The sequence below is a fragment of the Eretmochelys imbricata genome, chromosome 6 (genome assembly GCF_965152235.1).
Source record: "Eretmochelys imbricata isolate rEreImb1 chromosome 6, rEreImb1.hap1, whole genome shotgun sequence".
NCBI lineage: Eukaryota > Metazoa > Chordata > Testudines > Cheloniidae > Eretmochelys > Eretmochelys imbricata.
The window spans coordinates 17,593,671-17,621,399 of record NC_135577.1 but is presented as its reverse complement, the minus strand read 5'-3'; the positions used below and the strand labels follow the sequence as shown (position 1 = coordinate 17,621,399).

Genomic DNA, 27,729 nt, shown 5'->3' with positions numbered 1-27,729 from the left:
TTGAAGTATTTCTATAGAAGAGGGTCTGCTGGAAAGTGTGGAAGAGAATTAGCCTAACGCATATACCCGCATCTTTGCGAAATTCTATAAGGACAGAGCTAAATCAGTGGTGTTTCCTGCAGTTTAGTTAAGGATACACCTTGATCTCTCCAGTGACTGAACATCCAGTGAGTCAAAGGTGTGCAAAAGAGGCTAGTGTGCACCAGAGGGAATATCCCCTGTAGGTTTGGGTCTCTCCCCCATGTCCCCACTAGAGAAAATTCAACAAAAATCCCATGTGCGACAAACATGAAAAGCCCCAGTAATATCTGACCTTTATTAATCTACAAACATTAAGAGATTTACAGAGATTGGATATTATAAAATCCTTTTTCTTCCGTAGACAGACTAAAACCCCACTACTCCATAGGAGACACATTCCTCCATCCTCAGTATTTTTTCAGGCTGTAGGGCAGGCCTAGCACAGCTTTGGCACCTGGAAAAGGTGGGGAATTCCAGACAGCAGAGCTGGTGCGCTTGAAGTATCGCGGCTTGTTCTTGTAGAAAATGTTCTCCAGCTTAGGGCTTATGATGGCCCCAAAGAGCGTGGTGACATCAGGAGGGTTATAGTACTGGTGGATGACAGCTTGACTAAGCTGAGTCCCTGGAAAAGTAAGAGTGAACAGTTTATTAGACTGATTGAACTGGCCTTTAATTCCTTCAATGAAACTTAGGTGTGTTCAGACTGCTCTAGAAGCTGTACATCCCCATCCCCCTATTGCCTCCAAGGCTGTAGATCCTTGGGGAGGAGCACCTTCGCCATGGCCCACTAGGAAATCAGAACCCTGGCATGGACTTAGGGAGCACAGAGGGTGAATGTGCTAAGCATTGAACTGTGCTTATCAAAAGGATCTGCAGTAAATTGGGGAAGGTGGAGAGGAGACTTTGCCTCTCCCTCAGCAGAACCCTACCCCTTCTCCTCAGAGAAAATTAAGGTTTCTATCTATTTAGTCCTGCTCCCAAAGGGGGGGGGGTTAATAAGGTAACAGAGTGAGATAACAGAAGTGCAAGAACAGCAACCAGCATGGAGCTCAGCTGTAGCACTCAGCCTTAGAAAGCAGCACGCAGAGGGAATGGTGGCCTGGACACTGGTATTACCCCTACAAAGGAGCACAGGGTCTTTAACAACAGTCACCGGCAAGCAGGTTTTGGCCCAAAATGTAGGTTTCAAAAACTTACATTAAAATTCATCCTTTCGCTATGTGTTACTACCACCATAGCCAAGGCTGCTAGTTCAAAGGAAGTGATTTGTTATCTTGATGCTGTCCCAGAGAGGCTCAGTACATCTTGGCATAACATTCCATCTGCACAGCTCCAGGCTGGCATCTTTAACAGCACAAATCCTCATCTCCCTATGCCATGGGCAGAGAAAGCTACCACCAAGTCTCATCAACAATCCAAGGGACCCAGCAGGGGTTTCTGAATGGTCAGGGATAGATTTCACAGGGAGCTGGCACATACCATTGGCCCAGGCAGGGATGGGCTTGCGGGGCTGGCTCTCGTCGTCCGTAGAGTCGTCGCTGTTCAGATCCATCCCGTAATTATTGGGATTGATGGTGGGGGGTTTAGGCCCTTTTGGACCTTGCGGGGTCATTTGATAGGAGTTACAGACAGGGGAATTCTAGAAACAGAAAGTCGATAAGCAACCTTACACTGTAAGAGCAGCACCACACTGAGCCCCAGGCACCCCTAACAGTGCATCTTGGGTGGTAGCTCAGTGATGTGTATTGAACTCATAACACCCTAAAGTGGGAGTGTTGGTACAAACAAGGTTTCATACTCCCCTCTCTAACTTAACTAAGCATCAGATTGGTCAGATAGACACACTAGCTTTCACAGATGGCTGCAGCAATTCTACACAGTAAATGGGGTTTAAATCACAGATGACTCCTCTGCTCTCAAAGTTGGGGGGGATTTTAGGGTGCAGACTATCTAAACTCAATATTCATTCTTCTCCCCCCAAAGCCTAAAGTTGAAGTCTTGTTTGATTATCTTTAACACTACACATACTTCATCACAAGCACATATGCCACATTTGTAGTACAGGATTTATATAATCCTGTAAAGACAGTTACTGGAATGTTGACCGGGACAACTTAAACTGGGGAAGGTGTCACTAAAATGAAGGAGCCTTCATTTAACCTTGAAAAAAAAGGTACTAACCCAGAGACAAACATTCTTGTCAATCCTTTCCTAGGATGAGGATTAAAAGCTCCTGTTTTAGTCAAAATTCTCACCCCAAGCAACTGTGAAAAGAGCATTTATTCCTGATTTAAAGCCTCAAACTTGATTAACTTTTGTGCATTTAAAGTTTGTTTAAAAAGAGCCCCACTCCAGACAAAAATATCAAGTGTGTACATCATGTGCTCATTCTAATGTTTCAGCCACAATCATTCCCCTCCAGGATCAGCCCAGGAGGGAAGCACTTTAGGAAAGTTCAGCAACTGAAGAGAGTTTTCAGTAGCAGTTTCTGGGCCACATAGTTGCAGATGCTACACTATAGGACAGACCCCCAGCACCATCCTGTGGCTATTTCTCTTATTTAAAGCTTCACCCTCATTTGATGACATTCCTGCTCTCTGTGAGGCTCAGTCTCCTTCAAATGGAAGGATTCAGGGAAGAGTGAGAACATCAAGAGACTCTTCCCTCTCCACGTGCACTATGGGGCTGCCTGCTGAAGGTCAATGACAAACACTGATTTTTTTCCTTGTAAGGCCTTTTCATTGAGAACCCCAAAGCCTTTTACAGAGGTGAGAAGGTGCTCGGGTACCATAGTCATGAGCATAGTCCACAAATCTAGCTCATCCCCATGTTAATGATGGGGGAAGAGAGATTAAATGACTTGCTCAAGGTCACATAGCAAGTCAGCGCTGGCATCAGGAACAGAAGCCAGATCCCCTGCTGTAACCACGACCAGCACCACCCCGCTAATGAAAACAAATGGAGACAGCAGGACAGCCTCATTTCTCCCTGAGTGCTGTGCTCAGGCTTGCATCTCACTGATGTTCCCCCTCACCTCCACGTCCACAGTTACATTCAGATGGTTACTGGCAGCAGCTGTGGCTTTCTTCTCTTGCTCCTGCCGTTCCAGCTCTGCTAGACGCTGCTCCTCCTGCTAAAGCAGAAATCACCAATGTGAAAGTAGTAAGATTTTAGGAGTAACCAACCCCCACCCCCCCCATGGCATGGGTGGGCTGCCACCTGCTACAGGGAACAAGCACCACTGCCTGCAATGGACAGGATAGCTAGGACTCTCCCAGCGGTTAAACTCTATGACAATTTATTCCAGGAGCACCACAGCTCACCTGAGGCTGGTGGTCAAGTTGCTGCTCCTGGAGACAGCCATTGTTATAATGGCTGATGCAGCCAGATACATGTTGAGTTTCCTTACCCGTTTCTTCTCTTTTTCTTCCATCTCCTTTTGGAGCCGCTCCTTTTCTCTAGCTGCCATTAGCTCCCTCTGCAGGCGAGCCGCCTTCTCCTTCTCTTGCCGCTCACGTTCTCTGGGAACCAATGTAAGACACCAGGTCACGCTCAGAAAGAAGAAGAGTGCAGACTGCATCTCCCCCATGATGCCTATTGCACTTCCTCCTTCACCCCAGTGTCCAGGGCCTTCACCAGCTGCCCAGTGCATACCTCCCACTATGGGGCCCAGAACTTCTTCCTGGCTGCTCATCGCTCATCCCCCACTCCAGGGTTGTGCTGACAGAATATAGGGCTTTGCCAGGCCCTTTCACTGGGCCATTCAGCCCCCTGCTCTTCTCTGCAAGGTCACAGCGGAAGCTTCAGTACATGGAGGGTCATTTTTCACCTCTCTGCCTGAATCCTCTCCTGTTCCTTCTTCTTCTCAAGCTCTCTCTCTGCTGCCAGCTGCTTCTCCCTCTCTTGTTCCGCCTGTCTCTGCTCTGCAATTTTCTTCACTCGCTCTTGCTCTTCTTCCTCCCTCTTCTTCTGCATTCGCTCCTTGTGTCGGCGCTCCTCCTCCTCCTGACAAGGAAAAGGAAGTAGTTACCTCCACCTCGCAAGGGAAGAGGGGGATATGCAGAAAAGCACGAGGGTCAGCCTGCCTGATGCCTTTCCGCAGCTCATCACTACAGCATTGTCATGAAGGACTCTGAAATGCGATGGACTGAAGTTTTCAGTGTAGTTTCTGCTTCCCTTTTGGGATGCACAATCACTTGCTCAGCTCTCCCCATCCCACAGGCACCAGAGAGTGGTATCCCTACTAGGTCTCAGCTCTGTCACCCTGAATGTAGATGGCCCTCCGCCCCAGGATCACAGTGGTTCCTGAGTTCTGGTCCTCTGTTAATTGCAGTTGAGATTCTTTATAGATTACCGGATGTCTGAGATCTCCCCATCTACATCCTGCCTAGCCCCAGGAACTGGGGAAGATGGATTAACAAGCACTGACCTCCCCAAAACACTGACTTTTGAGGATGCGGAGAGGAATGAAGCAGCTCATGGATCATGTGGAAGAAATGGTTAGACACTCATGAAAAGCACGAAAACTGGTCTGTAGTGAAGGGAAGGATGGGGTGGCAACAAGGAGTCCCAAAGGGACCCAAGGGACTTTGGGGGATAGAAGACTGTACTTCTCCCTCCCGTAAGCTAATTCTCCCTCAGCTGCTCACTGTATAGTCCTGCCCTCCTCCCCATGTACAGGGACTGTGGCAGATCAGTGTTACTCTGGCTTCTCCCCTGCCATGTGTCGGGCAGAGTGCAGCACTGTCACCACACCCATTCCCCCAGCCCAAACCCTTCCTTCCTGCAATACAGGACCCCAGCACAGCTCACCAGCTGCAGCGCTTTCTGTTTTCGGGCCTCCTCTTCTTGTCTGCGCCGGGCCTCAACATCTCCCATCTTCTTGGCAGCTACCTTCTTCTTTACCTTTTCCTCTGCCAGCCTCTCCTCCCGCACCTGAGACAGTCACACATACATCGGGTCTGGACCTTGCTGTTGCACATGGGACAACTCCCCTATATGTATTATGTCCTCTCTGATACATCAAGGTCATCAGGGAAATCTCTCCCCAAAGGGTAAAAGATGCCCTTCCCTGTACCAGAGAGTCTAGAGGCCCAGTGGGGTCTGTGCATATTTCTTGGAGCATAAGCTCTTTGGGGCAATGACCTTGTCTTCCCCTGGGTTTGCTCAATGGGATTCCGATCCCAATTGGAGCTTCTGGGTGCTACCTTATCTTAAAGGCAGGCAGCACCCAGTGCAGCGAGTCCAGCAGCACCTGGGATAGTTCAGGTGAGAAGCTCTTCAGAACACACAGAGCATATCTGAAATAGAATGAGTGTCACTTAGCAGAGACTCTGGCAGCTGCAGGGCAAACCAAAGGCCAAGAGTAAGCCAGTTTCCATCTGGTTCAAATTAAGCGTTTCCTAAGAGGAAACATGGCCCACGGTGGAAAAGGGGACAGAGGAGAGCGGGCTCAACAGACAAGGCTGCTCTGGCTTTTCACACCTATCTGAAAGGCCCTGCCCTATTTGTAAAAGCCCAAGACCCTCAGACACAGGAAGCTTACGGTGGAGATGGTTTATTTGGCACATTCTTTGGCTATTAACCAGACCGGGTACTAACTGACAATGGAGTCTCTGCTGACCTAAATGCACCTCCCCCCACGTTCTCCCTCATCATTCCAGCCAACAGAGACACCTATCAGAATTAGCTTTAATCCCAAAACACAGCAGCAACTCGAACCCTCTTAGCCCCAAGGTTCAAGTCAGACCTTTAATGAAAGATTTCCCCATTGGTTCCCTGGGTCTTAGCAATGTCAGTCCCCTTTGCCACTATACAAGAGAGGTCATGACCCAAAGTGAGGGGACCCCTCCACCCTACCCGCTCCCATAAGAAAACCATTGTCCCAAGAGGCTCCATGGTCAGATTGGGCCCTCTTACCTTCTCACTCTTCTCATCAAACTGTGCAAGTTTCTGCTCAATCCGCCTTTTCTTCTCCTCCTCTAGCTGCTCCACCCGCTCCCGAGCCTGCAGCACCTTGCGCAGACGCGCTTCCCGTTTCCTGAAGGATACACAGAGAGCCAGTGAGAAGCAATTCTGAGATGAGCCAGAGATGGAGCAGCTGGAGGGAAAGCTACTCACAGTTTCATCTCCTCTAGGCGCTGTCTCTTTTCCTCCTCCAGTTTTTGTTTTCTCTGTTGCTCGGCCTCCTGTTTCTTCCTCAGGCTCTCCAGCCGCTGCCGCTCCTTCTCCTGCAATGTGTGGGAAGCCCAGATTATACCCAGCTGCTGGGGCTCGTTCCTGGCACAGTCTGGATGACCAGAAACGACACACCAGGGAACTTGCAGTTGCAACCACAGCTGATGCAAACCTCCCTGGAAGGGGGCACAAAGGGCCCCAGTACCACAGTGGCTCAGCGAGGTGGCCAGCCCAGCCCTAATAACCTGTAGAAGTAGCTGCAATGGGAAAAGACAAAGCAGCAGTGCTAATTCAGCCACCCCATTTTCTAGGAGCAGGAGAGGACCTGTGGGGCAATTCTTGTGCGTCAGAAGCATTACCCCAAGATCAGTATGTTACTGCATAGGGTGCATTTGAGCAAGCAGCACTGTCTGTGATTTCTGTGCTGCATTCACTACAGAAGTTCAACTATCACTAGCCAGTGTCAATGCTGGACTTCAGCACGAGACAAGGGCACAAATGTGATGTCCTAGGTAATCCTCTGCTCACATTACACCTCAAGATCCCCCATTGCTCCTACTTTCCACCCAAAGGTTCAAATTGTGGCCTCCATGCTTCCTGCTGAGGCAGACTAGAATAGACTCCCAATTACAGCAGTGAGCCCCCTATACCAACTGAATAAATCAACGCAGAGCACTCAGTTCCCCTCGCACACATCCCACGTGACCCATGCTGAACGTGCTGCTAGTCTGGAGGGCAAGAGAACCAGCCAACCCATCAGTCCCAGACTGCCAGGGCAGCGCACTAGGTCAGTGGTTTGGCCCCACTGCAGGGAAGAAGATGGAGGAAAGTAGAATTGAGGGTGTAGGCTTGGAAAATTGATCCTTCCCAGTACTGTAATGTTAGATTCCAAATAAGAGCCCATGAAACCAAAGCAACTACCAGGATGAGGGAAATAGAGGCCACTAGCAAGGCCGTCCCTAGGGGGGTGTGGGGCCTGGGACAAATCAGCCTCCCCGCTAGTCTCCTCACAGCGCGCCTGCCCACCGCTCACCTCCTCACACACACACCCCCTCCGCCTACCTGTCTCCTCGCTGTCCGTCCGGCGTGCCCCTGCCTGCCCGCTGCTCACCTCCCCGCTGCTCACCTCCCCGCTAAGCCTCTTCACCATTCGTCCAGCGCTCTCCTCCTTGCCATCCGCCCGCCCACCTGCCTCCTCATCCCCCTCCCGCCTGCTGGCCGCCCCGCTAGTCTCCTCGCCACCCACCTGCCTCCTCGCCTCCCTGCAAGTTTCCTCACCGCCTGTCTGGCCCAACTGCCCCCGTCACTCTCCTCCTCACCATCCGCCCACCGCCTCAACCCCCTCTCACCTGCTGCTCGCCTCCCCACCCCACTCACCCCCTCACCTTAATATCAGGAAAAATGGCATCCCAATCATATATCGGTTGGGATGCGGGACAAAGGGCTAAATATCGGGACAGTCCGATTTTATCAAAGCGTGGGGCCCAGGCCGGTTGCCCTGATTCGCCCTACTCAAGGGACAGCTCTGGCCACTACTTCCACAAGTCTCTTCTCATTGTATTAATGTCACAGTCCATCCCAGGATGCTTACATAACTCCTCTGGCCCCCTCCACCCCTTATCTTAACCAAACAAAAACCTATATTGTGCCAAAACAGACCATCTGATAAAGGGAGGACTCTCTGGACAGGCAACTTGCCTTGTGGGGGCACTGTTTAGACTTGTGGAATCCTGCATCACCTTTGGCTGTGAATGGAGTGAAGCACAGAGTACCATAACCCATGCAGGGATGACAAAGCATTCACCAAGCAGGTGAGTCATAGATTCCCAAAAGGGACTATTGTGATCACAAGTCTGACTTCCTGTATAACACAGGCCAGACAATTTCCCAAAAATAATTCCTGCATCGGAAAAATGGGCAATCCACCATAACCTATGGTAAATGGTTCCAATGGTTAGTTACCCTCACTGTTAAAAGTTTACACCTTACTTCCTGTCTGAATTTGCGTATCTTCGATTTCAAGCCATTGGATCATGTTCTACCTTTCTGTTAGATAGGCGAACCCATTATTAAATATTAGTACCCCATAGAGGTACTTCTAGACTGTAATCAAGCCACCCTTTAACTTTCTCTTTGTTAAGTTAAATAGATTATAAATCACTGTCATGGCTTTTCTCTGAACCCTCTCCAATTTATCCTTCGCCAGAACCGGACAGCATTCCAGCAGTGGTCGCACAAGTGCCAAATACAAAGGAAAAATAATCTGTATTTTCCTACTAAAAAGTCCCTTTCATGCATCCAAGGATTGCATTAACCCTTTTGGCCAGTGTCACACTCGGAGCTCATGTTCAGCTGATTATCAGTCATAACCCCCAAATCTCTTTCAGAGCCACTGCTTTTCAGGACAGAATCCCCCAACCCTGCAAGTCTAACCTATATTCTCTGTTCCTAGATGCATATTGTTTGATAAATACTGAGTGATAAATTGTTCTCCCTAACCACTGAGGCCAGGACAAGAAACAATGGGCTTAAATTGCAGCAAGGGAGTTTCAGGCTAGACATTAGGAAAAACTTCCTAACTGAAGGGTAGTTAAGCACTGGAACAAGTTACCTAGGGAGGTTGTGGAATCTAGTTAAATACTTCCAATAATGAACAAGTTAGACAAACCCCTGTCAGGGATGGTCAGAAAATACTTAATCCTGCCTCAGTGTAGGGGGGACTGGACTAGATAACCTATCTAAGTCCCTTCCAATCCTTTGTTTCTATGGTTCTGTTTGCCTGCCCCCAGTTTGCCAAACAATCCAGATCACTCTATATCATCAATCTGTCCTCTTCATTATTTATCACTCCCCCAATTTTTGGGTCAGCTACAAACTTTATTAGTGATGATTTTGTGTTTTTTTTTATCAGTGTCCTGAAAGAAAATGATAACTACCACAGGGCCAAGAACAAATCTCTGCAGGATCCCACTGGACACACAACCGCTCAATGATGATTGCACATTTATAATTACATTTTGAGACCTACCAGTCAGCCAGCTTTTAATCCATTTAGTGTGCCCCATGTTAATTTTATATCATTCTAGTTTTTTAATCAAAACGTCAGGTGGCACCACCATCTGTAGAGTAAGCTTGTGTGAGTCATCAGCAGTACACCAGGGAGATTAAATCCTTCACTGCTTGTGTGGAGAAGAGAAGTCCACCTTCAGAGTACAGCAGAACCTACTAACTGGTTTAGGCCCAAAGATTCCCAGCAACGCACTAGCAGCTCTGCTATCTGTTACTGGAAACGGGCTGTAGATGACAGACAGGAGTCAGTGGTCTACGTTTCTGGAAGCAAGACCTGATTTCATACAATTTAGATTTTCGTACTTTCAATTAAGTTTCAGACAATGGAACAAGAGACCATCCCAAGCAGATCTCATGTTTATTTTAAAGGCACCGTGTATTAGTGAGCATAAGCAAGAGGCATGCATCCATGGCACCCTTGCCTCTACTGGGCATTTCCGTGAACCTGATCCCTTTGTACTTTACTGATATTCTAAACAACTGTCACTTTGGCTGGCTCCTGCTGCCCATTGAATGCTGACCTCTCTTCTCACTATTGTAAAGCAAAAATATTACGACTGTGTGCAGGTAGTGAGCAAATTAAAAAGCACCCACTGCCCGTTAGTGATGTGAGAAGTGCACTATAAGCCCAGTCTATGATTAAGGAAAGTCATTACTTACGACAAATTCACCCTGTGTAAACAGAACGTGGGGAAAAAACAGTTACTCCCTTTGGAAATCACCACATAAACCTAGAACCAGACCTTCTTGGCTCATCTAGGTGGCTACAGGGGTCTGTCTCCCGAATGCCATTGACTCGGGACGCGGTGGCGCAGTAACTGGCACCACATGGATGCAACTATCCATTTGCATGGAGCAGCCTGCAGAAGGACCCTAGTCCCATCCTTGCCAGTAGCTGGTTACAGTTACACTTCATTGAGACCCACCCAGGCCTTTGCAGCCACTCTGGCTCTCTCCCTCCCATCCCACTAGCAGAGGGAAAGGGCTTTACCTTGGGATCGGTTCGGAGGGGAGTGTTGTGTTTGAGGAAGGATTTCTTTTTACTACTTTGCCCCACCGAACCTGGGGTCATCAGCAGCTGGTTCTTCTGCACAGTGTGTAAAAAGGTCTTAAATGGACGCACAACCTGTGAAGAGAGCACAGAGAGTACAGGTAGCTGAAGGAGAAGGGAAGAGTCCTAGAGGAAGTATGCTGGGGCTGGGACTCTGCCTCACTTTGCTGGCTGGACAGAGTGGTGAGGGAGTCTTTTTTCTTGGAGGGGAGAGCCCGCCTTCCTCTGCTTGCTGCCCATCATACAGCTCATCCACAGCTTTCTTGTAACTTGGCTTTCTCCTGCAAGAGTTAATACATATCTATTACACAGCGACCCAACAGAGGAAATTCTTCTCCTGATCTTAGCAGCACTCATGATTCACACTGTCACAGTTCCAGGGTTAACTGCACCTCAGTCTCCTTTGTGGTCTCAAGAGCACCCCCTTGAGGACTCAGACCTCTAGTCAGCTCCTCTCTCGGGAAGGGAACATGTATGTCTCTTCCTCCAGATCAGACTTTTAGGGCTGCAGTTCCCTTGCAATCCACTATGTTTATCCCACCAGGTCTGAATTTAATTTAGCACTTACAGTTCTCTCTCAGGAATAATGACACAGTTGATCAGCGACCAGACAGCTTTCCCAAAGCATAAAATGTTTATTAGGATAAAACAGGGGAGGGCAAACTACATTTTAAGCCAGCCTGAGAGCTCCAGCTGGGGAGTGGGGTCTGGCATTGACCTGCTCCAGCCAGGGCGCCGGGTTGGGGGCCGCACCACGCGCCTTGGACCCGCTTCAGCGCTCCAGCCTGGGTGCAGAGTTGGGGGCTGCACAACACAGCTTGGCCCCGCTCTGGCGCTCCAGCCAGGGTGCCAGGTTGGAAGCCGCTCCACGCGGGGGGTGGGGGCAGGAATCAGTCAAGGGCCCTTCAAAGCAAATACCTAGCTAATTAGGTATTATAACACTGTGCTAGGAGGTGTGGGTTAAAACCCTTCTTCAGAGAGGCAGACAAGCTTTCATTGAAGCCATATAATGTTGAATTAAATCAGTCCAGCCATCCAGACTATTTCCCCTTCCCTCTGATGAGAATGTACCTGACACTCTGGGGTTGTTCCTGTGCCTCATCGCTCTTATCAGACTGGCTCTCTGCAGAGAAAGAGTTACAGTTAGTTCTGTCTAAAAGGTTCCCTTCAGGAGAGTCCAAAGCCAGAGTCACCAGGCCTAGCAGCTCAGCCCCCTCGGAACATTACTGGGAGCCTCTTCTGCTGTTGCCATGAACTGAATCTTCCTGCTTACGGCAGAAAGTGACTTAGCCACCTCCAAACCTCAGCACTCTGGTGTTATCTTTATGAAACTCTGTAGGAAACAGCGCATGAACGTTGTCTGTGGTACGCACTATGCTCTGGCCTTCTGCATGTAGACCCACTGAGATAGCAGCCTGCATCAGACCATAAGAGGTTTCAGATCCTCCTTCCCTACCCATGTAAGATATAACAGTCTTCCCACTGTCTAATGGGAGAGCACATTTACCACATTTTCTGAAGGAAAAACGGTAACAAAAGAGTCCAGCACAGCCATATGTCACTTGGTTTGAGACAGGGATAGTCAATTGGCAGACTGTGGGCCAAAACTGGACCACCAGACACTTTTGAACGGACCACAACATCTTTTTATTTATTTATCATCATTATTGTTATTGCAGTGTGAAAAATGTTTCTGACTACCCCCGGTTTGAGAGATCAGACCAGTTTCTTGCACAAGGAACCTGGTCAATAGAACGTGAGACAAATTAACTAACTCTTAAAGCAGAGTCTTGCCCTTTCCTGAAGGGAAGAGAGTTACCTGTACCACTCCCCTCCTGCTGCTCTGCCTGGACAAGGTTGCCAACGGCTGTCTTGGCATTCCTAGAACGAAGGGACATCCTGGGGCTTTGGGGACCCTGCAGAAAAGGCAACGGGATTTCAGTGTGATGCCCACAGAGAGAAATAAAAACTCAATCAGCATTTTGAAGTACTCCGTGTCCTGCTGGCACAAGGCAAAGCACTGGGAATACAACAGGTACAGACCCTTCGAGTGAAGTCCCAATCTGCAACTGTAAGAGAGAGAAAGCCCCACCTGAGTAACAAGCTGCAGCACGCTCTAGCACACAAGTAAATAGCAGCTGTTCGCATAGAACACAAGAGTGGCCACAATATGCAGGGATTTTTTTGCTCATATTGAGCTGGCTGAACACAGACCATCTGATAACCTAGACCAGGGGTTCTCAAACTGGGGGTCGGGCCCTCGGGGGTTGCAAGGTTATGACATGGGGGGTCGCGAGCTGTCAGCCTTCACTCCAAACCCTGCTTTACATCCTGCATTTATAATGGTGTTAAATATATTTAGAAGTGTTTTTCATTTATAAGGGGGGGGGGGTCGCACTCAGAGGCTTGCTACGTGGAAGGGGTCACCAGTACAAAAGTTTGAGAACCAATGACCTACACAGTCAAGGCTGGATAATTGTGCTGGTTGCAGCCTTTTCTCCCAGGCAATGGCAGATCAACATTCCACTTGGCGACTGTGTGCCTGTTACTTCAGACACCTAATTCCATGCTAAAAGGTTGGAGGAACATAGGAGATCTCTATTTTATTAATATGATGTGTGCCTCTATTTGATTAATATCTTGCTGTTGCTACATGAGTGTGTGTCACAGGGTGGACTGGGCCCTTTAAGAGGCACAGGTCAGTCCACCTGTGCCTCATTAACAGGCTCACAATGGAGCCTGACAGAGGGCAGCTGGTATCTATAAAGAGCCAGCAAGGAAACTGCAGAGTGTTAGCAGGCTCCTGCAGGAGAGTTTGAGACACCAGGGAACAAGACTCTAGCCAGGTAGAGCTGGGAGCAGCCTGCTAAAAGCAGTGAATTGAGTTGGCCTGGTAATTCTGTGAGCATCCAGTGGATAAGGGACTGCTTGGAGGAGTCTGGAATTATTATGTATGTATATATAGCAAACCTGTACATAGAGAGTGAGCCCTGGAAGATAGTCCTTATGCTGCCAGAGGCTGCTTGTTTCACGGAACCGATCCACAGCAGGCACAGGTGAGACTTTCTCAGACTAAACTAAGCAGAGGTGGTGGTGAGGTGTCTCACAACCCTGGATAGCTCTGGGAAGTGTCCCAGGGAGGCAGGGTCTGCAGAGAAACAGACTAACCTGGTTCTCAGAAGAGCAGGGGCATGAGAGAGAAGTCAGACCTCCTTAACAGTTAGCATTTCCCTCAGGCTTTAGGTAAGACAATATGCCTGTAGGATTTTGTTGTTGTTGTTTTAACCCTTCTGATCCCTATGGCAATTGGAGAAAAATACTTTGCTTGGGAGAGGCTGTTGAGAGTCACTACATTTTCAAGCTGATCCCAGGGCCCCAAAGGAAAGTGTCTGATAGGCGCCAAACACTGTTGGTAAACAGGGATGCTGTGACCCCATGATCCAGTCTAAAAATGGGGTGAATCACAGGATTCTACCCTGAGAGAAGAGCTGGTGCTGGGCCAGGGATTTAAGGAATTGAGAACAGCTGGGGAAAGAGCAAGTGATTCTGAAACAAGTGCTCACACAATCTTGGGGCTTTTCCTCATGAGACCAACTGAAGGGAGCACAAATCAGTGAGGGGGTGGTTTCAGCGTACATGGTAGTCACAATATTCAGTAATTCTCTAATATGCAGAAATGGACAGGCCCTTCCATTAGACCTAAATATTATTTAAAGGTCAACAGGAAAGTTCTCAAAGTTGCAGTCAGTTTAAGTTCCCAATTTAGTAACAGTGTATAGACTGAACAACAGTTCAGTCAAAACACTTTCCACTATCATGAAAAGTCATTTGTTTTCCCACCAAGTTTCTGATCACCATCAGCACATAAAACTGAACCAGGAAACAGGAGCCAAAAGTATATCTCCCACCCCAAATCCTTGCTGTGCTCTGGAACAGTGATGCCATCAACTTGCCCAGGACAAGTTGAACTAAGGAGGTGTTGGACAAAAAATATCTTTTCATAGCTCTCCCCCACTATTTACGCTGCATCAGCCCTACCCGGATCTTACCTCCTTACAGGGGATGGTAGATCCCAGCTCAGACCTGGAAGAAAGAGTTAGATGCTTAGTGGCAAAAACAGTATCAGCTCAGAGCTGTCTGCGGGCAATAATACATTTTATGCCAGGATAACCATTGAAGAAGGGTATCCTCCAAAAGTGAAATTCAATGCATTTATTTTGCACACTTCACCCATCACTTGCATTCTGCACAATAACTCCACCCCAAACAGACATTGCTTTTAAAAATAAATGACCACAGAAATCTTTCCTTTCCCAAACTCTGGAAGAATGAACCAGGTAAGAGCACAAATGAAGGAGTTACTCAATGCTCTGGAGCAGGGGTTCTCAACCTTTTTGTTGCTGAAGCCCCTCTCAACATGCTATAAAAACACCAGGGCCCTGTAGGGGGGGCGTGAGCAGACAAACGGACGTACAACTCAGGGCTGGGACCCTTGGGCATAGGCATAGTTTTACTTGGGGGTGGGGGGTCAAGAGCAGGCAGGGCTTGAGCCAGCTCTGCACAGCAAGGTCCAGGGAGGGAGCGCCACCTCCACCCCCTAACTCACTTAGGAACCTGTCTGGGCTGTGGGGGGGACACAACCAAAAATATAACTCAAAGCGGGGACTCAGTTCAAAAAGTTTGAAAACCACTCAGGGTGCAGAGAGGGGGTAGCTAGGGGCTGTGTGAAGTGAAGGGGTAGCTCAGGGTGCAGGGAGGGGATACCTAGGGGCTGTGTGCAGGCAGGGGAGTAGCTTGGTACAAGCAGGGGCTAGCTAGGGGCTATGTATGGGGGGGGTGCTACGGCTCCCAGTGTGGCTCCCAACTTTGGGAAGGGGGGCACTGGGGCTCCCAGCTTCAGCCCCCCGCTGCTCCTGGCTTGGCAGGGTGGGGAGGGGAGGAGGAGGTTGGGCTTGGGGCATTGGGTTTCAGCCGCGGGACTCCGTGGCCCGCCTGAATGGGCTCGCGGACCTCAGGTTGAGAACCACTGCTCTGGAGAATCAGATATTTCTTCCTCTAGAGCAGAGATAATCAATTATTTTTGTCAAGGTCCAAATTCCTTGGTCAAGGCATAGTCAAGGTCCAGATCCCAGTGAAAATACAAAAACAATGATAATAAAATAAAATAAAAAATAATAATAATAAGTGAATAAAAAGATTTCACGGTCCATTCAAAAGCATCTGGCGGTCTGGATTTGGCCTGCCGTCCGCCTATTGACTACCTCTACTCTACAACCTCCACAGGGTAAGGAATCCTAGCATTTTAGCCAGATGGGTCTGACAGGTGCCCTGATGCAGAGGGCTGATCTGACTGGCCTGAATCTGAAGAGGCCCCTATCCTTCTTGGGATCTTAAAATCCACAGAAGCCAAATGCAATAGGGGGATCCTTTGTCAGGGCACCTTTCTTGCCACCCACCCTCCTGTAACTGAGAGCTGCTTTTCTCAGCTGTGGTCAGACTTTGGGACTTTAGCTGGCAGAACCCATTTTATTAGTTCCTTATGGAGCACCTTTGCTAGAGAATGAACACTTTTAGCCTGGGATTCTTCATCAGGCTTCAGCTCTAACACGGGCTTAGAGATCACCCTCCCTGTGTCGAGGCTCCCTTTCAGAACAGGATCTCCCAGAACCTCTTGGAGGAGCAGGCTCTGGAGCAGAGTGTTATAGTTCTTTTGGGCCCTTTTAGAGAAGGCTTTACAAACATCACAGCCTTTAGCCAAATGCCTTTCTCCAATGCCTAAAAGGCACTTTTCAAGCCCATCTGAAACCGAGGAACATTGTGGAGCAAGAGGAACATCTTGTCAACCCTAATTTCTTACATGGGTTTGCAACCTTGGCCAAAACAGAAGGCAACAAAATGTGATGAAATGGTAAGAAATCCACTACATTAAAATTTAGATTTCATATCAGGTAGCTTAACTATTTACACTAGACTCTACAAGCTCAAACTTGAGAGAAAAGCCTGGTTCTGTAGTCGCTCTGGCCACTTGAGCAGCTCCTCAGGATGTGGCCTGGATAGCTGGATGGGCCTCAAGAATATTTGGGGAATGGAGAAATCTTGCATGAGTAGCCTTACCTGACTTTGACGTTTTTTTCTTCATCCATAAGGCTCTCCACAGAGCTGTGACCTGAGGGAAAAAAAGAGGGTGAAAAACAAAATGTAAATAAACAAATCCCAGCAAAGATTATTCCTGTCAATCAAGCTCAGAACCTGGGACCTGCACATCTATCAGGCAAGGGTATTTTGAGAAGGTTCCTGCTACAAGACAAATTGCTTTACAAATGGGCTTAACTAATTCTGGAAATACAATGAGACTGGCTTCCCTTATTGCCCCAGAAATGGATACACTCCCGATATCACTCAGATTTAAATAGCAGATTCTCCTCAATCAAGACAACAGCCTAATTTATAAATAGGTCTATGAGTAAACCTCTGAACAAAAACTTTTGCGCGCCCCAGCAACTGATGTATTTATTTTTGTTGTGATTGTGAAGCGCTGTGATGAGCATTCAATACTTGCTGACAGTTATATATCTGAATCAGATTCCCATAGTGCAGTTCTCTCTCTAGAATAGTACAAGCAATGTACATGAAGATAGATTGACTCAGCAAAGCAAGATCTAGCTGCTACCAACCTCCCATGCCCACATTGTGTATTTATATCAAAGTGGTTAGATTTGGACTCTTCCATTCATTGTGGAAGGCCCTGTCCAACCTACATGGATTTTTAAGCCATTTTACAGATGCATTAAGAGCATTAACCCCTGCAAGAGACTTACTCACGGTTTACTCTACCAAAGGCCAAATTGTCAGCAATGGATTCCAATTTATGACAACTGTTTAAGTCGGGGTGGGCAAACTACAGCCCGCGGGCCGAATCCGGCCCACAAGCCATTTTAATCCGGCCCTCAAGCACCCACTGAGGAGCGGGGTCTGGGGCTTGCCTGGCACTCCAGCCAGGGTGCAGGGTTGGAGCCCGCTTCACACGGCTCCCAGAAGCAGCAGCATGGCCCCCCTCCAGCTCCTAGGCACCCACTGAGGAGCGGGGTCTGGGGCTTGCCTGGCACTCCAGCCAGGGTGCAGGGTTGGAGCCCGCTTCACACGGCTCCCAGAAGCAGCAGCATGGCCCCCCTCCAGCTCCTATGCATGGGGGTAGCCAGGGGGCTCCGCTCTGCAAGCTGCTCCCACCCCAAGTGCCACCCCCGCAGCTCACATTGGCCAGGAACCGCAGCCAACGGGAGCTGCATGGGCAGTGCCTGCGGATGGGGCAGCATGCAGAGCCGCCTGGCCATGCCTCCGCGTAGGAGCGGAAAAGGGACATGCTGCTGCTTCTGGGAACCGCTTGAGGTTAAGCGCCGCTCAGAGCCTGCATCCCTGAGCCTCACCTCTACACCCTGTTTCAGCCCTGATCCCCCTCCTGCCTCCAAACCCCTCGGTCCCAGCCCGGAGCCCCCTCATACGCCCCAAACTTCTCATCCCCAGCCTCACCCCAGAGCCTGCACCCCTAGCCGGAGCCCTCACCCCCCCCCAGCCTGAAGCCCCCTCCCGCACCCCAAACTCCTCGTTTCTGGCTCCAACCTGGAGCTCACCCCCTGAACCAGAGCCCTCACCCCTCCCGCACCCCAACCCCAACTTTGTGAGCATTCATGGCCCGCCATACAATTTCTATTCCCAGATGTGGCCCTCGGGCCAAAAAGTTTGCCCACCCCTGGTTTAAGTGCTAGCATAAACTGGACAAAACTGTTTTCAAAACTGGCTCATGGGGATCCATGCTGAGAATATTGTCAGCACTGCTTCCATCTCCTTGTCTACAAAGTGCTTTGGGCAGAGTCTGTGCTGCAGAAATGTATACAGAATTCCCCAGATTCGGCTGAGCCGTTGTCAGGACACATGAGAACCACAGTGTAGACAAGGCCACAGCCTCTAGCATGATTCTAAAGACATGGTTTAATTGAAACAATTTAGCAGTTGTGTTAATGGTGCATGTTAAACTGTTTGTGAAAGCGCTTCTGTTTGTGCTACAGATCTATCTTCAAGAGTCATGGAAGTCCTCAGCTAGAAAACACAGATCAGTGGCTCCCAAACGGAGGGCCATCAGCTGTGACCCCTGTGCGGAGGACGCCATTTTGCTTCACACAGTGTGTTCTCGCACGCATGCGAGGTCATGATGCACAAGGGACACCATTTTGCACTACAAAACTGTATCCACCATGCTCTCTGGGATCCCCACAGGAAGTACTTCATTAAAATAGGGTTGTGATGGCAAAAAGTTTGGGAACCCCCTGAGGTAGAACAATAGAACTGAAAGAATGTTAGTGTAGCAACGTTCTTTCTTAGGGTTGAGTATTTGACCAGCTGAAAAATAATTGGTCAATTGACTAGTCTAATATTGTCAAATAATGTCAAAATATTTATATTTTAAAGCACTAATTTATTAGAACAGTAACTAAAGAGTAAGGACTTTAGTCTCCAACAAGCTTATAGCCTTAGATAGTTACGCCTAATTACAGTTTTTTTTCTCCTGCTGATAATAGCCCACCTTAATCGACTGGTTACAGCTGGTATGGCAATCCCCATTTTTTCATGTTCTCTGTATATATATCTATATCTATCTTCCTGCTGTATTTTTCCACTACATGCATCTGATGAAGTAGGCTTTCGCCCACGAAAGCTTATGCTCAAATAAATTTGTTAATCTCTAAGCTGCCACAAGTACTCCTCATTCTTTCTACAAAAAACAAGTTACTTAACTGAGTTGTTTTAACTCAAAAATGCAAAACACAATGAAGTGAAGTTATAAAAAGCGCAAGAATGGCACCGTGATGCAATCAAAAAAGGAGGTCAGCACCTAAATCAGAGCATTCTTGCTGGAATATTTGGCATTATTTGATCATGGTCAAATAACAGGCTATAAACTGACAAGCCTGCCAAATCTGTTCTTCCTATTTTCCACAATTAGTCTCATCACACAGCTTATTTCCAAGCTTCTTTAGATGCAAGGGAAAGACTGTGGTGTTTACACTTCAAGAGTCTCTTACTCATTCATCTGGTGTTTACTTTTTGCATTTCACTCAGCTCCATAACAGAGGGAGATCTGTTTGAGCCAGAAAGTGAAACTCTTGCACTAAAACAATGTTTGCTTCTCAGCAAGACAAAAAAGGGATCTTTAAAATCCAATCATTCCCCCACAAACAAACATCAGTTCCCATTGCAAGTTATAAATAAATAAATAAATAAATAAATGGGTACATTTCTAGTCATACTAGGTCTTGAAAACCCCAGCCCCTCCTTGCCCTCCCAGAAAATGGGGGCTCCAAAACCACCAGCCAGTTTCTGTTTAAGTCAATGGGTCACAAAAATTGCTACTTTGTTTCCAAGGGAAAGGCGCAGGCCTTGGTGAGAGCCCACACCACCCCTTGGTCAGCTACTGGCAGCACCAGTTTAAAAAGGGGAATCATGTCCACTGGCTTTTTCTGCAACTTTACAATGGCAAGAGACTCAGAGGAACAGATACCAGGACTACGGCTTCATAAATCACACTCTCACCATCTACACCAGGGGTGGGCAATAATTTCGCAGGGGGGGTCACTCCACGAATTTGGTAAGTCATCAGGGGCCACACATTTCTACTATATTAATGGAAGGGTGCGGGGTCTAGGAGGGAGTTTGGGTACAGGATGGGGTTCTGATCTGGTGCAGATTGTTGGGGTGCAGGAGAGGGGTGTGGGCTCTGGGACGGAGTTTGGTGCAGGACGGGGCTCCAGACTAGGGACTGGGGTGTAGGAGGGAGCGCAGGGTGTGGGAGGGAGTTTGGGTACAGGAGGGGGTTCAGACCTGGGGCAGAGGGTTGGGGTGCGGGAGGGGGTACGAGGTAGAGACTCTGGCTGGGAGGTGCTTACCACAGGTGGCTCCCAGCAGCACAGCAGGTCTCAGGCAGGCTGCCTGCCCGCCATAGCCCTACGCTGCTCCCAGAAGCGGCTGTGGCCGGCTGCTGCTGGGAGGTCTCTGCGCGCCCCTTGAGGGAAGGGGGGAAGCGGGTCTCTGTGCACTGCCCTTGCCCGCAAGCACTGGTCCCGCAGCTCCCATTGTCTGGTTTCCAGCCAATGGGAGCTGTGAGGACAGTGCTGGGGGTGGAACGGAGGGGGGCAGCACACGGAGCCGCCTCACCCCCGCCAGGGGTGTGCAGACACGTGCCAGCAGCAGCCGGCCGCTTCCGGGAGTGGCTTGGGGCCATAGAAGGCAGGCAGCCTGCCTGAGTGCCCCGCTCAGCGGCCTCAAAGATCGCGAGGAGGCAGAGGAGGCCGAACAGAAATATTAGTCATGGCAGGTTGGACAGAAATGTCAGACTGGCCGGATCCGGCCCGCAGGCCGTATTTTGCCCACCCCGATCTACACGGATACTGACTATTTAGGTGACCAGTTACTGGCTAGAAGTGCTGGCTTTTGTGAAGTTAACACTGCACTATAGGTGTCACACTCAGCTGAGTCTCTCTAGAACTTGTGCTTATTTTTAGCAAGCCAGTTTAAACACACTGACATTTAACTGAAATGTATCTAGCCCAAGGATAGTTCTTCAATGTGGATGCAGCAGGTAAGTCCATACTGGCAAAGAGTCCTGTGGCACCTTATAGACTAACAGACGTATTGGAGCATAAGCTTTCGTGGGTGAATACCCACTTTGTCGGATGCATCCGAAGAAGTGGGTATTCACCCACGAAAGCTTATGCTCCAATATGTCTGTTAGTCTATAAGGTACCACAGGACTCTTCGCCGCTTTTACAGATCCAGACTAACACGGCTACCCCTCTGATACTTAATTCCATACTATAGCTTTCCAATGCTGAAAAAAACAGGCAGAGTGCCTGGGAATGGATCAAAGCAAAATTGCCTCGTAAACCTGAGAAACTTACGGATCACGCAGTTGGAGGCTAGAGATGATTGACGAGCTGCAATTCTCTTGGACCTCGTCCTGCTGACAGACTTCCGGATCATGCTTTCCCTTTTGCTGGCCAGTGAGTACTTCTCCGCCAATGAGGTACGGCAGCTCATGGAGGATCTGCACATCAGACTTCGACGAACAGAGTGACGGCTTGATTTGGAGCCTGTAGGGGTCCCCGTGCCATCCTTTAAATCCTGGAAAAGTTCCTTTACTGAGCCTTGGTTATCTTCCATCTCCTCAGCGGCAGGCTCCCTATTTACAGTGGCTTTCCTAGTGGCTGTATTTGCTATTTTTAATTTAGATGCACTCCGGCCTTCTCTTTCCCCTTTTGGCTTAGTAGTTTCAGGAATCAACAGCACAGAGACTGCAGACATAGGCTGCAGTTCTACCGTCCCAGCTTTCTTGGGAGAGTCATCATCTGAGCTCAGGACAATGACTTTGGAGACCTTGGCCTCTGTCTTGGGCAGACTTCTCTTCAGATGTAACTCAGCACTATTGCGATCATTGACACTGATATCTACTAAGGGGACCCTTCCTTCCACTGGCTGGATAGCTGACTTCTCAGGAAGTGCCACAGAGCGCATATCAGATACCACAGCCCGGGATCTTGTCACCCTTCGAGGCGGGGAGGCCTCTTCCACCACAGCCCTGATTATTTCCAGGTCCTCTTTGCTTCGGAGTCTTCTGGAACATCGCTTAGCAGATGCTCGCTTAATACTCCTCCTTGATAATCTAATAACAGAAACAGTGAAGCAAATTGGAGCCACATAAAAGCCAACATTTCATTTACAGGCTAGAATTGGAGATGACCTTTTTCTTTTTATCAAAAAGCACCTTTCTGTGGATGATTCCATTATTCTCTACTACCTAAGCATTTACGGAAAAGTTGATCTTGTTGTATACACACCCATGTGTTGGTGATGATGTGTGGTTTGGGGCACTTACAAGACAAAATTGAGATGATCTAGAGAAAAGCAACAAATTAACAGAAAGAGGTGGGTGTGTGTGACAGTCTGTACCCCTGTGTGCACCCCTTTTACAAGACTAGGATAAAAGTTGTACAAAGTATACCTTGAGGTATCATTTGAAAACTCATGATTTGCTGATCATTGCTGTCCTGTTGCACACATTTCAACAACATTACATGTAAAATTATGAGATTTTGCTGTATGATGGTTACTAAAATAGGTTGTAATTCTGGGTAACACCCACAAGCCAATTTCTCAGACACAAAGATACCATGCCAGCAAGGTGTTAAAGAGTCATTACCTACTTACATAAGAACAGCCATACTGGGTCAGACCAAAGGTCCATCTAGCCCAGTATCCTGTCTTCCCACAGTGCTTCAGAGGAAGTGAACAGAACAGGTAATCATCAAGTGATCCATCCCCTGTTGCCCATTCCCAGCTTCTGACAAACCAAAGACTAGGGACACCATCCCTGCCCATCTTAGCTAATAGCCATTGATTAACCTATCCTCCATATATACTCCATACTTAATTGGACATTCACCAGCCCAGGGTGGGGCGTGGGGGGTGTACAAAGTATGTACAATTCACCTGAAGGATAGTTGGCAGCTCACATACCCAATGGAACTGCCTGACCCCATGACCCAGCAAAGACTCTTCCAGTACAAAGGATTGGAGTATAAGGGTGGGGGGGAGGAGGAGGGAAGAGAAGGCCTCCTCTCCTCTCCACATTACATCTCTCTGCTGATAACATCAACGAATACCTGAAGAACACTGAACTAAGGGGACTGGTCCCAAGCTGAAAGAAAAGCCAGCCTGTGAACTGCAAACTATGAAAAGACAGTTACCTGTTCCGTAACTGATGTTTGAGATGTGTTGCTCATGTCCATTCCATATTAGGTGTGTGTTCTCACCACATGCACCGGTGCCGGAAGTTTTCCCCTCAGTGGTATCTGTAGGGGACTAGCTCTGGTGCCCCCTGGAGTGGCACACGTATGCCACAGCATAAGGGGCACCACTGGCTCCCTCCACCCTCAGGATGCTCCCAGCTGGCCTGGCATTTCTCGTTCATTAATAGCTGCCGCTACCAGAGAGCTTGGGGCCAAGTGTACAAGTATTCATGACACTTCACCAGCACATAGTATTTTCTCTCTGCCCTTCTTGAAATAGGGGGGCAGGGATGAGGGCGACTGCCAAAAGGCGTTGTTAATTTTAGATTCCCCCTCGTGTAGGGACAGCGCCACCCTAGCCGGTACGTAAAGCAGAGGACGTCGAACAAGGAGTCCTGTTTCCTCCAGCTCCTCAGCATGGATCCCCAAGCTGTAGGCGACGCATTTCAATAGTTCCTGATGTGCCTTAGCATCATCTTATGGAACCGTGTGTGTGTGTGAAATCGCCTCATCAGGGGATGAGGCCGGTACCGCGGGCTCTGCCACCTCTGGTGGTGGTCCTAGTGGCCGTTCCTCAGGGTTCAGGTGGACCTGAGTGGTTCCCCCTCCTGGGATGACTGTCTCTGAAGGGGGGCGAGACACCGTAGCCGACGGCTTGCCCAAGGCCCCTGTCACCGATCTGGGCACTTGTGATGGGGAGCGGTGCCACACAGATGGGGACTTGCGGAATGGTCCCAAGGCGGATTTATCCCCAGATCGTGGTACCTTGTTGCTGGTGTGGGTGGCACTGGTAGCACCACGATATCCTGTGCTGCCTGCAGGGCCTCAGGTGTTGTAAGGACATCCAGTTGTCTGAGGCCCTTATCATTGTCTGGTGAGGCAGGCATGGCTCGGGAAGGGCTAGTCCATTCTCTCTGAGCTGGGGCCCCACCCACAGGAGGAGGATCGGAGCCACCCACCTTGGATCTTGGCTCACCTCCCACCCTCTCCTTCCCTTTGTGAGACATAGGAGATCTTCCTCTTCTGATCTTCTGTCACTTGACAGGTGAGGGGTGGGGGGCGCTCCACACGGATGACACAGTGCTGGGAGCAGAACTGGACCTTAGCTGCTCCGGTGCCGGAGTTAGCGCAGACTCCATTAGGAGTGCTCTGAGACGGATGTCTCACTCCTTCGTCCAAGGTTTGAAGGCCTTACAAATTTGTCGGTTATGTGGGACTCGCCCAGGCACCTCAGACAAGTGCTATGCGGAGCACAGGTTTTCTGCAGGAATTGCGGGGTTTGTAGCCTGGGAACCGGGGCATGCCCCAACCCCTGGCGGAGTCCCATACGGGACTAACTTTTATCTTACACTAAGGGTTTTCTAAAACTATTCGTGACTATTTACAACTTTTTTTTATTAAAGAAAAGTTCATTAACTACTGAGCAAGCAAGAAAGCTAGCCTAAGCAGCAGATGTTCTAGCACCGTCACTGGTGGCAAGAAGGAACTGAGGGTGGAGGGAGCCAGCGGCACCCCTTATACAACAGCATGTGTGCGTCCCCTACAGATACCACGGAGGGGAAAAACTTCAGGGAACAAGGGCATGTGGCAAGCACACACACCTAATATGGAATGGACATGAGCAAGCACTCGAAGGACTGAGAATTGCCTGCATTATCTGGTGTGGTAAGAACGATGTTTGTTTCCAATCTTATTTAGCTTGGTAAAGTTTAGGAATTAGCTTGCAGTTTTATCTTTCTATTTCTTTTGTAACCAATTCTGACTTTTGTGCCTTACCACTTAAAATCTGTTTCTCTAGTTAATAAACGTGTTTTATCTAAACCTGCGTGTTTGGAAAAACTCCACTTGGGGTATCAAGGCTTGTGCAGATCATTTTCTATTAATAAATGACAGACTCAATATGAGCTTGTATTGTCCAGGAGAGTGCTTGACAGTGCAAGATGCATATTTTTGGGGCAAAGTCTGGGACTGGAGAGTTTGCTGGTGTTGCTCTGCAGTGTAATTCATGATTGGCTGACTATAGCACTCATGCAGTGTAACTGGGAGTAATTTACATGCTGGACACTGTGTGAGAGCAGACCAGGAGCAATTGCTCTCACAGCGAAGCAGTGTAAAAGGCACCCCAGCTTGGAGAACTGAGTGGACACAGCTTTTCAGCAAGTCAAATGTAGGCTGAACCATCGGAAAAATGGATATTTTGTAAGACAGTCTATCAGATTCATGACGTTTCTCCAACTCTGTCCTGAGGTAGTCACAACTGATTCTAGGTGGGTAGCGAGCAATGTGAGTAAGGGAATTAATGAAACAAGATCCTATTTTCACACAAGTTCTCATGCAATAGTTAAGACTGGCTGCTTGGCACGGATTCTGAGATTTTTGTAATTGAAAAAGTCACAGAATCTTAGATGCCCTTTGCGCAACTCCTTGAGCAGTCTGACAAGCACTGCTATGTCGCAGAACACTAGCAGTGCATGTATAGTTTGTTTAGGGCTGCTATAGTTAGAGAATATTAATAAGTGTGCATGCAGAACATTTACTGTGCAGTTCAATATTGTACTTTAAAGCAGCGTTTCTCAAATGTGGCCACCAGGGGTTTTTCCTGAGGCCATGACAGTCTCCTGGCCAGAGATGGAGGAGGGGGCAAAGCAGCAGCCCCTCCCTGCAGCACCAAGGGCCTCAGGGGAGGTCTTCAGCCCCACCACATCTTCAGCTGCAGGACTCTAGGGCTGGGCTTCACCCCCCCATCCCCTGATTCAGCCAGAGGCTCCGGGCGTGGGCTTCAGCTCCACTGCCTCAGCTTCAGCCAGGGGACTCCGGAAGCAGGCTTCACCCTCCCTCCCCTCACCCCCATCCTCAGCTTCAGCCGCAAGACTCCAGGAGCAGCCTTCACCCTTTCCCCTCCAGCTTCAGCCGCAGGACTCTGGGGATGGGCTTCACCCCCTCCCCCACCCCCATGGCTTCAGCCTTAGGGCTCTGTCAGCGAGCTCTGGGATTCAGCCCCTCCCTCCTCACTCTTGCCATGGGGCTCCTGCTCTGGGCTTCAGCCCAGGGTGGCAGGGCTTCAGGATGACCAGCCTTACCGGATGTCATGGGCAAGGAGCAGGGTGAGCCTGGGGTGCGAGGCTGCAGAAGTGAGCTTATGGCAATACGGGGCAGGGGAAGCAGCAGAACCTGGCGGGGGGGCGCTGGGGGCCAAGGTGATGGGTGGGTGGCTGAGGGAGGCAGAAGGGACAAATTTTTTTTTAATGCACAATCTCCAATATCCCAAATCAGGAGAGTCTACTTTAACACTTGCAGATACAGCCCTTCTCACCTTTTCCGGATTGGGTCTTTGTTCTCATCCTGAACACTTGAAAGTCGCCTCTTTGGACGATTTTTCTGTGACGGTGTTTTTGGCATCAGCTCTGGCTCATCGCTGCAGCTGCTGTTTTAACAACAAGATGGCAAGGAAGGGAAATCAGCATCCCCAGGGCAAGAAGGTACTTGTACCCGGGCACATCCGTCATGGCAAGACTCCAGCTGGCAAACAGACAAAGGGGATGTCCACAAAGTCTTGCCTCTACCAGGTGAGGAGCAGGGTCCATGCCCAACAGGATACTACAGGTCACGAACAGGCTTGGCTCCAGCCAGTCACAGAGCCAACCACTAGGCACCGGCTACGCAGCGGAGTCCGTTAGGGGAGTTCTCGGTCCGTCTCGGGGGAGGGAAGGGGGGTCTCTGTATGTCTAGATCCATGGGCGGAGGGTGGGCGGGAGAGGAGGGTCTCCGCATTTGTGTATCTGTCTCTATCTGCGGGTGTGCGCCTGTCTCTGTGGCGGGTGGGGATCCTCAATCCGTCGGTGGGGCGTGCGCACATGTTCGTCGATCTCTACTTGGGGAGAGTAGGGGGCTGCCCCCATCCCCACTGCCTGGCTGGCGGGGTGCAGGGAAAGGCTGGGCAGCCGGGGAAAGCGGACAGCGCTGCCAGCGTTCACCACCCCGGGGCGCTCCACTGCCCCCGGCCAGGCCCGGGCCAAACTCCTCCTTCCGTGCCCTGCCCCACCCCGCCCGGCCAGGGCTGGACCAATCCACCCACCAGCCCGCTCCAGGCCATTCCTCCCCCTGAATCGGTGATGGATCAAGCCCCCGCCCCCGGCACACTCCTACCCCCGGTTCTGGATCAACCCGCCCAGGGCTGGACCAGAACCCATCCCCCACCATTCCTGCCCCCCGCCCGGCGCTGGACCAGATCCCCCCGCCCCCAGCCGGCTCCTACCCGCTGAACATCTTGGCGGCCTCCTCGCGGATCTCCCGCAGCCAGACCATGTCGATGGCGTCCACCTGCCGCAGGAACTCGGCCAGTTTGCGGTTGCAGACCGCGGGTAGGTGCGCGGGGCCCGACGCCGCCTCCATGGCTCCGTCCGCCCGCAGCCGCCGCTCTCCCAGGCCAGGCCCGTGGCAGAAACCTTCCTTTTCCGGGCGCGCGCCGCGCCGCTACCCGCCTCAATTTTCAAATCTAACTGTCAGCTGACGCGCGTGTCGTCACACCCTTCCTGCCCAATCACATAGCGTCAAACGAGGTAGGGGGGGCGTACG

At 49.7% G+C, this 27,729-nt stretch overlaps 1 protein-coding gene across 1 annotated transcript; it reads right to left on the bottom strand.

Annotated features, from left to right (window-relative positions):
• Nucleotides 1-296: 296 nt before the first annotated feature.
• On the bottom strand, nucleotides 297-27,640 carry INCENP (inner centromere protein). Its single transcript, XM_077818151.1, has 18 exons — nucleotides 27,410-27,640; nucleotides 26,468-26,578; nucleotides 21,268-22,028; nucleotides 16,433-16,484; nucleotides 14,368-14,401; nucleotides 12,138-12,234; nucleotides 11,390-11,441; nucleotides 10,482-10,599; nucleotides 10,259-10,393; nucleotides 9,928-9,939; nucleotides 6,142-6,251; nucleotides 5,941-6,061; nucleotides 4,834-4,956; nucleotides 3,851-4,026; nucleotides 3,431-3,542; nucleotides 3,056-3,154; nucleotides 1,501-1,660; nucleotides 297-643 (listed from the first exon to the last, which is right to left on the bottom strand). The coding sequence occupies exons 1-18, from the start codon at nucleotides 27,544-27,546 to the stop codon at nucleotides 429-431; spliced, it is 2,625 nt and encodes an 874-aa protein (XP_077674277.1). The 5' UTR covers nucleotides 27,547-27,640; the 3' UTR covers nucleotides 297-428.
• Between the last annotated feature and the right edge of the window lie 89 nt (nucleotides 27,641-27,729).